The following is a 17214-nucleotide window of genomic DNA, read 5'->3' as shown; positions in this document are numbered from 1 at the left end:
ATATGTTTATGTTATACTAAACATGTGATATGCAATACTGCATATATGTAATTATATATAATATAAAAAAATATATCACATAATATACGAATACATCAGAATATTTAAAGTCTTCAAAGTGATGATAGTTCACATGATGTCAGATTTACCAAATGTTGACTTTGAACGAGATGTATATCAATTTATTGTAAGTAATGCAAAGAAACTTGAAGAGTTTATTTTTGACCAGCAGTTTTTCTCATTGAAATATTAATTTTTATATTTAGAGTAAAGCAAAAAAACTTGAAGAGTTTATTTTTGAGCAGCAGTTTTTCTCATTGAAATATTAATTCTTATATTTAGAAATGTATGTAGAAGTTATAATATGCTCTATTACACATTTAAGGAGGCATATATAAATTATCAATTTTGATATTTTGACATGTTATGTAACAAGAGAAACATGATTATTCTTCATTAATAATATCAGAGGAGGCCACTTTTATATTCTACTTAATTTGTAGTTTCTTATTACTACTAAAATAAATGTACTTTTAATAAGAGTAAATAAAAAAAGCGATTTATAAATCATTGTCCGAAAAAAGATGTATAAGCTATGTCAAAGCTGATCTAAAATTTTTATGAAATCAGCTATAAATATTTTAGAAAGAAAATTAAATAATATAAAATTATGTTACTCAAAGAAATGTTTTGTGTGTACACACCGATAAAGTTAAAAAAAAAAGTAAAATTATTTGATACAGCAAAAATTGGAAAATTTATCTGCTCTAAAATGCAAGATGCCAAGTCAAAAATTAAAATTTAAAAATTTATGCAAATTTAAAATTAATATAAAATAAAAAGAAATAATAAAATTTTAATATAAGTATGCTGTCTTCTAAGCTGGGCAATAGAGCCAAGGAAACGAAACGAAAAATTAATTAAACGGAACTGTATCTCAATTTGAGATCCCAAAGTTCCACATATAAATTAATTTCGAAACTTACATATGGAGAAATAAGCGAGAAAAATATAGGTCCGAAAAGTCGCTGAAGCGGGAATCGAACCCGCGTCTTTCACTTTCCGGGCGACTGCTCTTACCAACTAAGCTATTCAGACCCTTTCGATCCTATATTTTTCATTTGCCTTTTTAGTAGATGTTAGTAAATACCGCCGTGATTAGCCCAAGGCGTGAATAAACTCAGAAATAAATATTTATATGTGGAACTTTGGGATCTCAAATTGAGATACAGTTCCGTTTAATTAATTTTTCGTTTCGTTTCCTTGGCTCTATTGCCCAGCTTAGAAGACAGCATACTTATATTATTTATATTGAGAGCCGATAAAAATATTTATTTCTGAATAAAATTTTAGTTAAAAAAACTGGGCGCGCTGCTAAATAATATTCTAATGATATTAAAATTAAATTGTTACTTTTAAACTCATTGCAATTAAAAGGGGGGAGAAAGAATGAAAGAGGGTTAGAGAGGACGAAAAAAAGTGAAAGAGGACGAAAGAGGGTGAGAGGGAATGAAAGAAAGTGAAAGACGACGAAACAGGGTGAAAGAGGGTGAGAGGGAATGAAAAAGGGTGAGAGAGGACGAAAGAGGGTGAAAGAGGACGAAAGAGGGCGAAAGAGGGTGAAAGAGGACGAAAAAGGGTAAAAGAGGACGAAAGAGGGTGAAAGAGGACGAAAGAGGGTGAGAGAGGACGAAAGAGGGTAAAAGAGGACGAAAGAGGGTGAAAGAGGGCGAAAGAGGGTGAAAGAGGACGAAAGAGAGTGAAAGAGGATGAAAGAGTGAGAGAGAATGAAAGAGGGTGAGAGAGGACGAAAGAGGGTGAAAGAGGCGACAGATGGTGAAAAAGGACGAAAGAGGACGAAAGAGGACGAAAGAGGGTGAAAGAGGCGAAAGATGGTGAAAGAGGACGAAAGAGGGTGAAAGAGGGTGAAAGAGGACAACAGAGGGTGAGAGAGAACAAAAAGACTGAAAAAATAGGACGAAAGAGGGTGAGTTAGGGCGAAAGAGGGATGGGAGTGGGGGTGGGGGTGGGGGCGGGATGTGGGAGGGAAAGGGGTGGGTGGAAGTTGAGGGAGGTGTGAGTGAAAGGTGAGAAAAGATTTATATATATATATAATCCTGATGACGTCAGCGGACGCGGACAGAGAAGATGAAGAAGAAGAAGACGACGTTTCTTAATTTTTCATGAAAAACGTCATTTTTTGACCGCTTGTATCTCCGGAACGGCTTGACCGATTTTATTTTTTCTTGGCTCAAATTACTCGTGGCGATGCCGCCTTTCAGGTTATGTTACGTGCAATTCAAAATTTTTTATATTTTAGTAGTTCTACACCCCCAAAAAATGGACTTTGATGGTGCAGGATAAGGAGATTTGTAGTGTCTTTTAAGGTCTTTTAGGGTTTGAACATGGCCGGAGACACTACCGCGTCTCCTGATATATGTGGCCTCAACGGCATTCGTCACGATCTTTTACATGTGTTCGCTCGCACGGTCTTTTCCCGACTAACTCGTCGCTCGCGATCGCGTCAACACGCCCGAGTTTTCACGGGCATCGCCAAGGTCCATCAAAAACCCTCGCAAAACAATATAACGGGTGGAGCGGACAGAAAACCGTGCTCCATCCCACACTCGGCCATCCGACGACTTCTGGCCTCAGATGTCTATTCCAAAACAGCGTCTTCAGAAGAATCGCTCCAAGGCTTCATGTGATCCGCCGCCGAGGATGTCATACGAGGACCTTCTCCTTCGCCAATCTTCTGCACTATGTATCTATCATTCCGAAGAACTCGTTTAATCCGATATGGACCAAAATATTTCGCAGCAAACTTCAGACCAGGTCCGCCTTGTGTCCGTTTAATGGCAACCAAATCATTTTCCTTATATATACTTGGTGCTTTTCTCTTTCTGTCGGAGCTCCGTTTGTTTTCTTCCTGAATTTTAGCGATTGCTTCTTTTGCTTGTCGTCGCGTTTCACTACGTTTCTCTAAAAATGCCGCAGCTTCTTCTTCTTCAAGAAGATCCTTAAGTATGAGATTTTCTTTCGTCTTTATTTGCGTGCCAAATAAAAGATAAAATGGCGATGCGCCTGTGCTTCTCGAAGGTACGCTATTTAGATATCGCTGAGTTCTCATTACATATTTATGCCATTGAGCAGGATTTGGTGCTGACAACTTTGTCAACATTGGAATCAAAATACGGTTAATCCGCTCAACTTGCCCGTTTCCTCGTGGGACTCCGGTAACGACAGTGATATGCTCAATATTTTCGTCTTTACAATAAGTTTCGAAGTCATTCGCAGTGAAAGCCGTTCCTCGATCAGAAATGATCCTTCTCGGATTTCCGAAAACAGCGCTCTGTTGCGTCAATCTGTCTAATACTTCGGCTGTGCTTGTGGATTTCGTGGGGTATAACCAGACAAATTTCGTAAAAGCATCGATTACTACGAATAAATGACGATACTTCTTTTGTGTAGACGGCAGGGGACCCAAATGATCCACGTGATACGTATCTAGCGGACTTTCACCTTTTGGGATAGGATGTAAGCAGCCTTCTTGTTTTCCAGATTTTCTCTCAGCCAGAATACAGCTAATACAATTTCGGACAATCTTTTCGATCTTACTACGCATTACCTTGAACCAATAATTCATCTTTAGCAGCTTCTCCGTTTTGTCTGGACCAAAATGGCCACGCTCGTGAGCTTGTCGTATAATATTGTTTTGCATTAGCTTTGGAACTACAATTAGCGTATCTCCGTTCAATTTCTTGTGTAAAAGTCCATTTTTAATAACGTATCCCTCCGCTTGGTTACTTATTGCTTGGTCTCGGATGCCTACCAACTCCTCATCTTCTGCTTGATTTTTTTGCAGCCTTGCAATGATGCCCTCCTGACATTCTGTTATGAGCATTGCAGTTGGCAATGCTTTTCGACTGAGCGCATCGACATGTCGCATACTCTTTCCGGGCCGATGTTCGACAACATATTGAAAATCCTGCAGGAACAAAGCCCATCGTGCAATCCGCGTGCAGACGTCCGTCTTCTTCATTGTTTGCGCGAACGCCTGACAATCTGTTACAATTTTAAACGGTATACCTATCAAATAAATTCTAAATTTTCGCAACGCCTTAATAATTGCTAAAACTTCCAACTCGTAGCTATGAAATTTTGCTTCGCTATCGGTGGTCTTGCCACTTGCGTAGTACACCGGATGAAAAAGACGATCTTTGCTATCTCTTTGTAGTAAAATAGCCCCGTAACCTTGTGACGAGGCGTCCGTGTGCAGCTCCGTTTCCGCGTTTGGGCAATAGATTCGTAAAATAGGTCTTCTCGCCAAAGCCTCCTTCAACTGATCGAATGCGCGCGTCTCTTTGTCACCAAAAAAAAATTTAACTCCCTCCTTTAACAATTCGGTCAGAGGATGTGCAACAGATGCATATTTCGGGATAAACCTTCGGAAATAGCCAGTCAACCCTAAAAAGCTTTGCACCGCTCTTCTATTGTTCGGTATGAGAAAATATTTTACCGCGTTAGTTTTTTCGTCGGAAGGTGTAACGTCTCCGTCCTCTATAATAAATCCCAGATAATTTACTCTAGTTTTCAAAAACTGGCATTTCTTTAAATTTATCCTTAACCCGTACGAACTTGCTACTTGTAATACTTCTTTTAAGTGTAATAACCCTTCTTGACAATTTTTTGATGGAATAATCAAGTCATCCATATATATTGACACGACATTTTTCGCCACTAAGTCAGCAAATACTGCGTTGACGTATTTTTGAAAATATGCTGGCGACGTACTTAAACCGAAAGGCATGCGCAAGAACTCGTAGTGACCGTTTGGAACTATAAATGCCGTATATTTGCGACTATCATCCGCCGCGCGAACATGAAAAAAACCATTCTCGAGATCTATTGTACTAAAAATTTTAGCTCCTCGCAAACGATCAATCTGGTCCTCTATAATTGGTAAAGGATACCGCGTTTTTATTATTTTCTCATTAAGTTTCCGATAATCAACGCATACTCTCGTAGCACCATTTTTTTTCTTAACCAGCACGACCGGGCTGGCATAATCAGAATACGATTGTTGAACAATGCCCTCGTCTAACCATCTGTGTATTTGTTCGTCAAGCGTCCTTTGTTCGGGTACAGCCAGCCTACGAGCACGCTGGTATACAGGAGTCTCGTCCTTCAGCACAATGTTTAGCTCGATACCTACGTCTCGAATTTTCTCGGGTTTATAACTCGATATTATTTCTCTTATTTCGTCTTTACACTCTCGATCCATAATGTGCTCTATGTTTACATCGTTTACTTCATCGCCAAGGTCGATCCTGTTTACAGCAGGCAATTCGGAAAATGCTTCAGCAGTTTTTGAAATTTTAACGACACCTTCTTTTACTTGCAACTCGACATTATTTAAAAAATCTGTTCCGATAAGAATCGCGTGCTGCAACAGCGCATCAGGGACCACGTGAAACGTTACGCCGAAAAAACATCCGTCCACACAAACGCTAACATATACTTCACCTAATGTTACATTTTCATCTGAGCCAACACCGCGAAATTTCATTTGCCTCTTAATTAACGCCGGCGCTCCGATTTTAACATAAGAATCCGCGCGCATCAGACTGATGTCACTCCCGGTGTCGATTAAAGCCGATAACTCGACCGAGTTTATCGCAACGGTTTTACAACAACTTTTCGTCTCACCCTGCGTCGCGTTACAGTTTTTTTCTTTATTCGTCTGTTTGTTCTCTACCGTAGGACATTTAGCAGCAACATGTCCGTGTGTGCCGCATCGAAAACATTTAACGCCTTTTCCCTTCACCGGGCATTCCGCGATCAAATGATTTTTATTGCCGCAAATGTAACACCGTTTATCAATTTGCTTACTATCGTTTTCCGCGCGTATAAATTTCCTTTTCCGATCCTCCGTCTTGAAATGCCTAGATCTAATTTTCATTATTTCGTATATATCTAATTTATGTTTCAAGTCCGAAATACTTCTCGCGCCGTACAAAACAATTTTATTTACCTCATCGTCCGCTATACCATCTATTATATATTGTATTACCGCGCTGATTTCCAATTTTGCCCTGGAGGCGATTTCCAACATCTGATAGCAGTATTCGTGATACGTCTCATCCGTTTTCTTCTTCCTCCTTTGTAATTGAAAATGTACATTGTGGCTATTGGTCTTCTGGGAAAACTCGCGCTTCAAGGCAGTTCTGATGTCCTTCCACGTCTTCCCTCGTGCTTCATACTTTACGAATAGCTTCGCTGATCCACGCAAAAGTCTCCTTACATATATTGTCTTTTGCACGTCGTTCCACTGACACAGGCTTGCTGTTTCGTCAAAATCTCTGATCCACTGCTTAACGTTCTTGCCATCATCACCGCTAAATGTATCGATAGCATCTTCAACGTCTTTAAATGTCAATAAACACCTCTCACGTTTCCGTAACGGCTCCTGCGACGGCCCTTGCCTCCGGCCATCCTCCGACGCATCACTGAGCTCCGACTCATCACCAGACTCGCAATCTACCTGACCGCGCACACCACCGTCGTCGCTACTCTCGTCTCCGTCTTCCTGACCCTCGAGAAACACCGCCGCCCGAAACCGCTCCACCAGATCAGCCTTGTTGCCTGTCGTCCTCAATTTTCGTCGTCTTAACTCGTCTCTAAGCTGGACAATCGTCATAGCGTCCGCCTGCACAACGTCTCTCGCTCCATCGTTCCGTGCGGTTCCGCCGTCGCTCATCATTACACCACCTTCAAACCCGCCTCCTTCCATCCGATGCGTAATCCCGGACGAGCCCCCAAAAATATACTTGTGGGATATGAATTGACCAGGTTCGATGGAAATCCAGAAATGGTTGTTTTTCCACAAATAAAATGTATATAGATATTTTATTGGGATTTACGCGAATACAGAATTTAGGAGGAATGGGTATACATATATATATATGTGGCCTCAACGGCATTCGTCACGATCTTTTACATGTGTTCGCTCGCACGGTCTTTTCCCGATTAACTCGTCGCTCGCGATCGCGTCAACACGCCCGAGTTTTCACGGGCATCGCCAAGATCCATCAAAAACCCTCGCAAAACAATATAACGGGTGGAGCGGACAGAAAACCGTGCTCCATCCCACATATTTATTATTATTATTACCACTTTATCTTTTTAATACTTAATTATAAAATTGATAATTTAATTACATATTTACTATTTACCTAATATACTTAATTTACTTAATATATTGATTTTTTTAAATTTGTCTGAATTTCAAATTTTAAATATTTTTTACAGATTGTTCAGGATGGAACAAATAATTTTGTCAATATTATGTCCGTTATTTTTATATCAAGTCATGTCCGATATTGTATCTTCTTCGCTGATGACTTGTTTTGTATTTTCGTCGTTTATTACTTGTTTGTGTCACCGTTTCAAAAGACAGGTCTTCTATTGTATTCTCCCTTCTCAATATTGAAGTAATCGTCAGCGCTCGTTCGAACGACCAGTCAGTCTTTTTCGAGAATCGAAGCGAATCTGACCGTAATAATCATCGCTAAGAGTGAATCGAAATAATTGAAATACGCGATCGACGAAACGTGATCTACTTGTGCGGTTTTGCTTATAACGCGTAATTCAAAGTGTAACAAACCCACAGTTGCAAATTTCGTCATATTTTCCTAATCGATATTAAAATTAAAGATTAGGATTCAGTGCTAAATAAATTAGTAATTTAACGACACAACAAAAGGAAAATTACGTTTCTGAATGTTCCTTTCTTTCTCCCGATTTCCTGTCCATTTCTGTAACGATTTTCGTGTTCCTCTCTCTTCCTCTCTCGGGCCCGCTCAGAGCCCGATTCTGATCGTCTTCGATCTCTCTCTCTCTCTCTTACGTTCGCTTCCTAGTTTGTGTTCTTTTTTTTCTTTCCGCTTCCTGTGTCCTTCGCTCCTTCGAGCAATATCAGCTGATTTCGTTCGTAGCCGAACTTTGTACTCTCGGTTCGCGAACACAGATGGATCTTGGATATGGTGTGAAAATATTTCAAAATGTTCTTGTAAAAATACGAAAGAAAAATGAACGATATTTTTTGTTAGATATGTTAAATGCTTTGTATACCAAAGCATATTTTGCTTCTTGCTCTTGAATGGAAAAAAGGGTTTTGCTGAGATAGTAAAACCCGAATTAGACATTAGATAATTAGGAGATTTTATTAAATTTTTAATCTGGCCAAGATAATTCTCGAACGGGAAACATGAAAATAAATCTAATGGCCCATAAATCTGCACATCATCAGCTAAATGACATAATATGTGTACATTATAGATTAAGAATTCTCGGCCGTATAATTGTTCACAATGTTTAACAAATATATTCAACAGTTCTTGTGGAAATGCACAACTAAATTTTGATATAAGTTTTGCAGATATTAAAATTGATATCGCAGTATGAAAAAGTAAATAGTTCTCATAGACGGCTGTATCGACTAAATTTTTTAGTACGAGAAGTCCTAAATATAATAAAAATGTACGGAACTCTGTCGCTTTTCACCTTGGAAGCTCATGAAGTGTTCTGGGTTTTCTATTAAATTTTAACGGCATATATGATTTTAAGGATTCTAAATGTTCTGATAAGATATTAATTTTACGACCAGATAATCGGGTTGTTAACGCATCACTTATCCAAAAATTTAATAATTTTCGCATTACTCCTAAGCAACAAGCATGCATATAATCAATAGGAAAAACAGTAACCATGCCGATTCCCAATTTAATTAAAAAAGAGATTCCGATATGGTGATCCTCATCTTGTTGATTAACAAAAGAAATATTTGTTCTTTTCGGTGCAGATATATTATATCTCTAAATACACAACTCGACTTTGTATATACTGTCCTCGTATCACACATTTTTCGCAACATGAATAGCCAGTATGGGATTTTATACACTTTATGAATGCTCTAGCAGGTGCATCGCACACAAAACTGTGGATACCAATGTAATATCTTTTGTTATTGATTTCACTACTTTCTTGCAACAAATATAGAAGTTCGTTAATAAAATCTTCTAGAAATAATTTTAAAGGCTGTGGTTTTGATCGACCGCAAAATATATCAATAGCAAAGGGTTAGTTTTAAAATTTTTTACTAGTTCTAAAATCGGCCAGAATTGTAAATTTGAACTGTTAAATAATAGAAGTCCATCAATATTAAAACTGATATCTAACTTATTTTCAAAATTTTCTGCTGTTTGCGATACAATAGATTTTAAAATATTTTTCAGACCAAAATAATAAAAATCCCCATTATTGAGTTGTTTTTTTTTAAATATTTCTTGGCGTATCTAATAACGTTCTGGAGTCTAAAGGCAATTCATGATGAAAAACGTGTAATACGTGTAATAAACCAGTGATTGCAGAATGTGTGACATTAAAATTAAGAGCCCACTGCCTTAAGCTTGAGTTTAAACATGGCTGAAAAACTGTGCTATTTAAATTTATATTTAAATCAGATAAAACTAATGTATTGTCAGACAACGTTAGCGATAAACTTGCATTGTAATTACTGGACACATTATTTTTAAGTATATTATTAATATTGTCATCTTCATTTTCACTATTAAGTGAAATATTCCCATGTGATATATTTGACACATTATTATCAAGTGCATTACTATTATTACTATTTTCAGGTATACTGTTAAGTGAAATATTCTTATGTGTTATGTTGGGTTTCTTATCACAAATTTGAAGTGTTTTACAAACAGTTAGTGCAATTCTACAATAAAATTGGCGCTTACCTACAACAGGTTTCAACTTATACTTAATTTTTGCAGGCATTTTCTTTGTTTATTTTCTTCATACGATCTTGAGCATGCTTTAGCCAAACCTTTATTGCATCTTCTATTTCTTTATCGGTTGAATTGGCAACGCTTCTCTTGACTGCACCTAAGAAATATCAAGTTTCCGTAAAATTTAAATCATATTATAAATAACATTAGGATTAAAAATATCTCTATTAAATTAAATGAGTTTATTTCAAATTAAAATGTAGAATTATTAAGATTTAAATCAGTTACAATAAAGAAAATTTTTAGCAATAAAGTTCTAATTATAAATTTGTTTAAAAGTAGATTTAGATGTAATTTTATATATAAATTTATAAATTTAATTTTATTTAAGTTATATACAAATTACCTGTCATTCTTATTAATTAAAATTGATAGAACTTATATAAGGTAAATTACATCAAACTAAAGAAAAAACCAAATCCCCATCTATGCACACATACAAAAAAAAAACTTACCAACAATTAAATTTTTCAGGGATAAATCTGAGAAAGCTCTTTTCTGTGAACGTTTGCCGTAATAATTAAAATTTATTGCCACAGCATCAATCAAAATGTATTTTAAAATTCTATTTGTTTTGTTTGGTATATGATTCCCACCTAGATTAGACAAATATGCTGACTGAAAAGAAATTCAATTATCTTTATGCTATGATATTAAATACTATGGTATTAAATGCTATTATGTGTATACATACCAAAGCTATATTATCATCATTATTTGTTTTCAAGTAAACATCTAACTGATCTAATTCCTCAACTGTTTTCAATGGAAATGCAAATGGTATATCAGGCAATCCAGTTACATTGTTTACATTTATTGTTTTTTGTCTGTTCATCCATCGCAATATTTCATCATTCTGTTCCTTGACAGTACCTATCAGGGAAACAAGTTTTTCTGAAAAATATTTCATTATAAAAACTATTGACATTTTATCTACTTTTACAAATAAGCTTTTTAAACCAAAATTATTCGCCGTATGAATAAATTGACGATGTAAACGTGGAGTTGTTGAAATGTTATTATTTAGAGATGAATTACTTGCAGTACTTGCTACATTGGGGCTTATATTTTCACTTATATTGTAAGTACTCGGTAAAGGTGAATTAGAACAGGCCAAAGTAAAATCTGAAAGTAAATGTAACAAATATTTATTTCTTTAAGGTTATATAAAACAATAAAACAAACATTTGAATATATATAAAATAAGTAGATATTTTTTTCTAAATGTTTAGAAACATTAAAACTTTTTTGTTTTACTAGAAGTAGTCTGGGTAATTGTTTTTCTTGTTGTTCCTCTTGTTCATTATCTGACGATGAATATATTCTTTTATTAGGTATCCTTTTCCGTTTCTTACATATACTTTTGTTTTCTCCTTCACTTTCCAAATTTGATCTAACTTCTGACTCTTTTAATTTCTCTCTTGCTTTTACAAGATCATCTACAATTTAGAAAAAATGTAGAATAAATAAATATATATATATATATATATATATGTAGAATAAACAAATAAATATGAAAAATCTAATTTACCACTTCTGTAAAAAATACGCAAAATACTGTACAGTGTCCATTTTTCAGTATCAACCATCTTCCCTGTTCTCAAAGCTTTATCAAATATATTTTGATCTTTATAAGGAGGCCAAAAAATTTCCTTTTTCAAAGGTGTGAGCCATACACTGTTAACAGCAGCTACACCACCGCTGTGTTTCTGATCAAATTCTACAACAACATAAGCCATACTTATTTTTGAATTATTTCGCCTGTAAAGACAAAGAATAATATAATGTATATGTATATATATATATATATATATATTTATGTATTATAAGATTAAAGAAATAAGAAATTAGATAATAATTTATGTAGAATTGTAGGTTAGACTTTAATATCACAATTTGTGCATTAATATATGCACGCGTCTGCATATTAAAAACTAACCTTTTCACGCACAGAAATGATACCAATAATAAAATGATACCAATAATAAAATTCTATAATTTATATAGAAACAAATTTGTATTAAACAGTTTTATATGCAAAGGCACAAAGGTGAAAGTAAGTATACTCACCGATGATAAGTACGATCTCAAAACAAAAAGCAAATCCTTAATAATAATGGACGAAGAACCTTATCCTATTAATAACAGTGCACATGTAAGAAAAATAAGTAAGTTTGATTTGGCTAAATTATATTTTCTCCTTATTTTGTGTTTAAAAAACACAGATACAAAACTTTCAACCAGAATTACTTTTATTGCGCACGTAGTTACATTTCTCACTTTCCCGCTATTACCACAGTGTATACTGTAGGTTTGTTCGCGTCGCATGCCCCAACTTGCTTCTTTTTACTTTAATTACAATCTTCTTCAGTGTTACATAAATTATCAAGTCATATCTTAAACGCTATTACATTACATTAATATCCTATCAAATTAATAATGTTAGAAATGTGTCACGTGTCGCAATGTGTTATGTCTGATATTTCGTCTTTTGTTTAGAGATCGCTCTTAAGCTATAAAATGCTTCCCGTGAAACTTCTTTGTTTTTTTGCGAGAAATGGTTCATAACAATATGCACTGCGTACAATCAAGTCAATTAATAATCGGTCACAATTTATAAAATCTTACGTAATTGTTCAGCTTACTTTTAAATCTCTTTGTGCTGATTTCACGTTTTTTTTTTAAAATTTTTTATATAAAAACTTTATAACTGTTAGTTTGATAAAATATCTCATTTCCAACTGTATCAAGTCAACAAGCTAAGAGTGTTTATATATATTAAGTTATTATGTAAAAAATGTTGATGTCTTATTTGTCTTTTTAGTAATCTATCGTCTGTTTGTTAATATGTTTAAAACATCAAAATAAGCCTCACTGAGCAGCTCGGTATCATTGTTGGAATTAAGGCCATTTTTTGCTTTTTGATATGTAACATCTCAGAGACAAGTCTCTTATGATAATTACTTTCCTTGTCTAAAATCTTTACATTATTCCAATCAATATTATGGTGTTCTTTTACTATGTGTTCCAAAATTACCGAAAGCTTTGTCAAGTCTAATTTAATATTATTTCTATGTTCCTTCAACCGAGTATGTAATTGTCTCTTTGTTTGGCCTACATATGAGGCGTTGCAATTTTTGCAGCCGATCTTATACATAACGTTTAAATGAAATAAAGGTTGTTCATTTTTATCTTTTTGTGTCCTAATGATTTTGTCTAGTTAGTAGTATATGAACCACTATAGGCCGTCAAAACAAACCCCCACTCCTCGGCCGGCCCTCTGCTGTGCCAGACGGTTTTTTATGGTGACCTCAGCTGTGCCTGACGGTTTTTTATGGTGACCACTGCTGTGCCAGACGGTTTTTTATGGTGTGTCAGACAATGGCACCTGTTGTGGGAGTCGGTGACCCAGTTACAGGTGTCAAAACTCAGTCCGGACACGTGGTCCTGCTGTGACAGGTGTCAAAACTCAGACCAGACACGTGGTTATGACGTCTGAGGGGGTGTGGCTAGACAGAATTTTGTGATCGAAGATTGGTCTATTTTTAATAGACCAGAGCCGAGAGCATTAGTCTTCGGCGTCTGATAGGCTCTACCTATACATGCCGGCACTCCGATTGGGTGATTTTTATTTTGGAAGGGTAGAAGGAGAGTAGGTGGGTTTTGAAAAAAGCCGACAAAATGGCGAGTCGTGGTATACCGAGGCTACGTGAAGGGCGACTATGCAGCTCGCTCTTCGAACTCTCTTACGCGAGGAAGAGAGGAAGGGTCGTCGGAGTGACAGCGATGAAAAAGATTAGCAAAAAAAAATACAGACTCGCACGGATAGCTTACTAGGCGTAACAAAGGAAACAAAGGAAACAAAGAAAACAAGATATACAAAAATTACAAACGCATCAGTAAAAATAATAAGGGGGTTCTAACCCAGGTCCTCTGAGGGGGGTGCGGGGCGGGGGGGTTTTCGGTGGCGAGAGGGTATGACGTCACGCGGGCGGGGGGTCTTATCAGCAGATAAGTGGCTGATATGTTTATAAACAAAAGATAAACATTTTAGCGATATTTATTAAAAGATAAGATAAACATTCCAGCAATATCTATTACAAAAGGACTGCCGCTGCCGACAATCAGGGTGAGGGGGGGGGGGGTTGCGTTTCTTCTCCTCATACGTTATCTGTATATTTTTAAGAAATATAATCAAATTTTAAGAAGGGCCACCGCTTGGCATGCGCCGACAATCAAGGGGATTGCGTTTCTTCCCCCATACGTTATCTGTATATTTCTAAGAAATATAATTAAATTCTAAGAAGGGCTGCCGCTTGGATCCGAGCGCCGACAATCAAGGGGTTGATACATGATCTATACGTTATCTGTATAATTCTAAAAAATATCAGCGGGTAAAGTTTCAGGGCGAACAAGTTGCTGCCTGCAACTTCGCCGCTTGCGACCTCGCTGCCTGCAACCTCGCCGCTTGCGGCCTCGCTGCCTGCGACATGTTTTTGCATGGGATTGCATATCACCCTTGCGGTACCTCCCCAATAAGCGGCGGTTCTTTATTGTTTATCTTAGGAAGAAATACCAGCGCCGATAACCAGCGGCTGCAGGAATTTATAAACAAAACAAGCGCCGAAAATTTACAAGTGGGGTACAGCCTGTGGAGAGCGGGGCTGTCTCTGCAATTATAAAGTTTTGAACGGTCATCAACAAAGTGTCGGGACATTGCAACAAAAATGGTAGTGCTTTTTAAGTGCAAAAATATTAATTAATAGTGGAGGAAAAAATATATTAATATTAATATTTTTTTGTAGTTTGCCCTGTGTATTATTTGTTGTTGTTGGGTGATCAAGGACCTGGTGTACGATACATTAAGGGATGCAGAATGGGAGAATTATTCGGATGATGACTTTGAAGAATGGATAGGGGATGACGAATGGGACGGTAAGAATAAAATTTATAATATTGTATTATATTTTTAAATGAATAATTGTTATGTTTACGTTCCAATAATGGTTCCAGATATGTGTGATTGGGATTGGGACCCATATTTAAGAGACGATGACGGCGATTTATATGATTGGGGTCTGGTGTGGCTGTTCGAGCCGGATCCTGTACCTGTGTATGAAAATTGGGACGGTAAGAATAAAATTTATAATATTGTATTATATATTTAAATTAATAATTGTTATATTTTTAAATTAATAATTGTTATGTTTACAGATAAACCATACGTTCCAATAATGGTTCCAGAGATGTTCGATTGGGACGCATTTTTAAGAGGCGACGATGAGGCCGACCTGCTCGATTGGGGTCTGGTGCAGCTTTTCACTCTACCAGACCCGTACGATGTTAGGCCTCAGCTTACACCGCCGCCACACCGCCGCCGTCACCGCCGCCGTCACCGCCGCCGTCACCGCCGCAATCACCGCCGCAATCACCGTCGCAATCACCGTCGCCACCCCAATCGTCCATGATGTAAATTATTTTATTTTATATATATATATTTTATAAATTAAACTTCGGCTCGTATACAATTAAAATATGTGATATAATAAAAGGCCAACTTAACGAGCTTATATGATATTAATTGAAAAATTTTTTTTATTAATTTACGTCATAATATACAAAAGTTAAGATAAACGTTTCGACTGTACGACAGTCTTTTTCAATATCCTGCTAATATGTCAAAAAATTAATTTAGTCATATCGACCTTATTATAAATACAACATTTATGAGATTATCATATGACGAACGCAGTACAAAATTCATGTATGTTGGCATGAGTTAGAGCGTCAGATTTATGTATGTCATGCTGTTATATTATGTAACGACATTTTTTGTCACGAACATAACACTTTTTTTAAAAAATTATTTCTTTTTACTTAACATAATCACAATGTGTACTTTTTTAAAAAACAAATCGATATCTGTCCACAGATATCGATATCTGTTCACAGATATCGATTTGTTTTTTAAAAAAGTACACATTGTGATTATGTTAAGTAAAAAGAAATAATTTTTTAAAAAAAGTGTTATGTTCGTGACAAAAAATGTCGTTACATAATATAACAACATGACATACATAAATCTGACGCTCTAACTCATGCCAACATACATGAATTTTGTACTGCGTTCGTCATATAATAATCTCATAAATGTTGTATTTATAATAAGGTCGATATGACTAAATTAATTTTTTGACATATTAGCAGGATATTGAAAAAGACTGTCGTACAGTCGAAACGTTTATCTTAACTTTTGTATATTATGACGTAAATTAATAAAAAAAATTTTTCAATTAATATCATATAAGCTCGTTAAGTTGGCCTTTTATTATATCACATATTTTATTTTTTATTTTTTATTTATATCCTTATTTTTATATTTTTATATTTTTATATTTTTTAATTTTTTATTTTACATATATTATTTTTTATTTTTATATTTACACACACACAGTAGAGAGGGTTTAGAGTCAATAAATACAGCGGAAGTGACGAACCGTGGGGTCCTTATCTCTACTGTAACACATGCACAAGTACACGCACGCACACACACGCACATACACATACACATGAGGTGTAAATCCGACCGGCAACCTCCACGTGGTACACCTTGGGTAACACCAATGCCGGCAGTAATGTAAAAATTATGAATAAAATATATTTATTATACAAAAATATTTATTATTAAAAAAAAATGTTTCCCTTCTTCGATATCCTTATAGAAAAATAAGCGGTAATGTATAAAAAAAAATAAGTGTATAAAAAAATAAGTATAAAAATTAATGAATAAAATATATATTTATTCAACAAAAATATTTAATAATTTGAAAAAAAATGTTTCCCTCCTTCGCATCTCTCTCTCGCGTCTTAATTCGCCGTCTCTCTCTCGCCGCAGGCCCGAGCCGAATCTCTCTCGCCGCTTAATCCAGGCGTGGATCCCGAGCCGCCGAATCTCTCTCTCTCGCCGCAGGCCCGAGCCACCACATCCGTTTTCTCTCTCGCGCGCTGTCTCTTTCTTTTCTAGTGGTTGCTCTCTCGCAAAGTATGTAACGGGTGACACGCAAATAAAGTACACCATGATATACATATAAGTATTTATTTGTCTTATATTTAATACATAATTATATATAAAATTTTATTACATATTAAAAACTAAAGCCACCAACTCGCAATCGACAAGTTGGTGCATGTTGAAGGCGTTGCTAGCGCGTATTGCATTCGACAATTCTCTCGCATTCGTTACAGTGGATGCAATATTGGAGAATTGCGTATATTTGAAATCGACCGTTGCGATGAGCCTCGTCAATCGATCAAACATTATTTCGATGCATAAATCGAGCTCGAACATACG

General features: G+C 36.0%; 1 protein-coding gene and 1 pseudogene across 1 annotated transcript; both read right to left on the bottom strand.

Moving 5' to 3' along the window:
• Window positions 1-7500: 7500 nt before the first annotated feature.
• Window positions 7501-9587, bottom strand: LOC146723588 (uncharacterized; annotated as a pseudogene).
• A 220-nt stretch (window positions 9588-9807) lies between these two features.
• Window positions 9808-11602, bottom strand: LOC146723587 (uncharacterized). The gene is made up of 6 exons (XM_085481600.1): window positions 11395-11602; window positions 11080-11302; window positions 10824-10990; window positions 10558-10757; window positions 10319-10481; window positions 9808-9960 (listed from the first exon to the last, which is right to left on the bottom strand). Exons 1-6 carry the CDS (start codon window positions 11600-11602, stop codon window positions 9836-9838), a joined length of 1086 nt encoding a protein of 361 aa, XP_085337726.1. The 3' UTR covers window positions 9808-9835.
• Window positions 11603-17214: the final 5612 nt, after the last annotated feature.

This window comes from Nylanderia fulva, unplaced genomic scaffold (assembly GCF_048542155.1).
Source record: "Nylanderia fulva isolate GAGA-0341 unplaced genomic scaffold, ASM4854215v1 Scaffold184, whole genome shotgun sequence".
Lineage (NCBI taxonomy): Eukaryota > Metazoa > Arthropoda > Insecta > Hymenoptera > Formicidae > Nylanderia > Nylanderia fulva.
This window is presented reverse-complemented; position numbering and strand designations above follow the sequence as displayed.

Coding starts and splice junctions, on each gene's coding strand:
- LOC146723587 (XM_085481600.1), bottom strand. CDS start 11,602: ATGGCTTATGTTGTTGTAGAATTTGATCAGAAACACAGCGGTGGTGTA. Junction 11,303..11,394: donor GCGTATTTTTTACAGAAGTG/GTAAATTAGATT, acceptor TCTAAATTGTAG/ATGATCTTGTAAAAGCAAGA. Junction 9,961..10,318: donor CCTGAAAAATTTAATTGTTG/GTAAGTTTTTTT, acceptor GATATTTCTTAG/GTGCAGTCAAGAGAAGCGTT.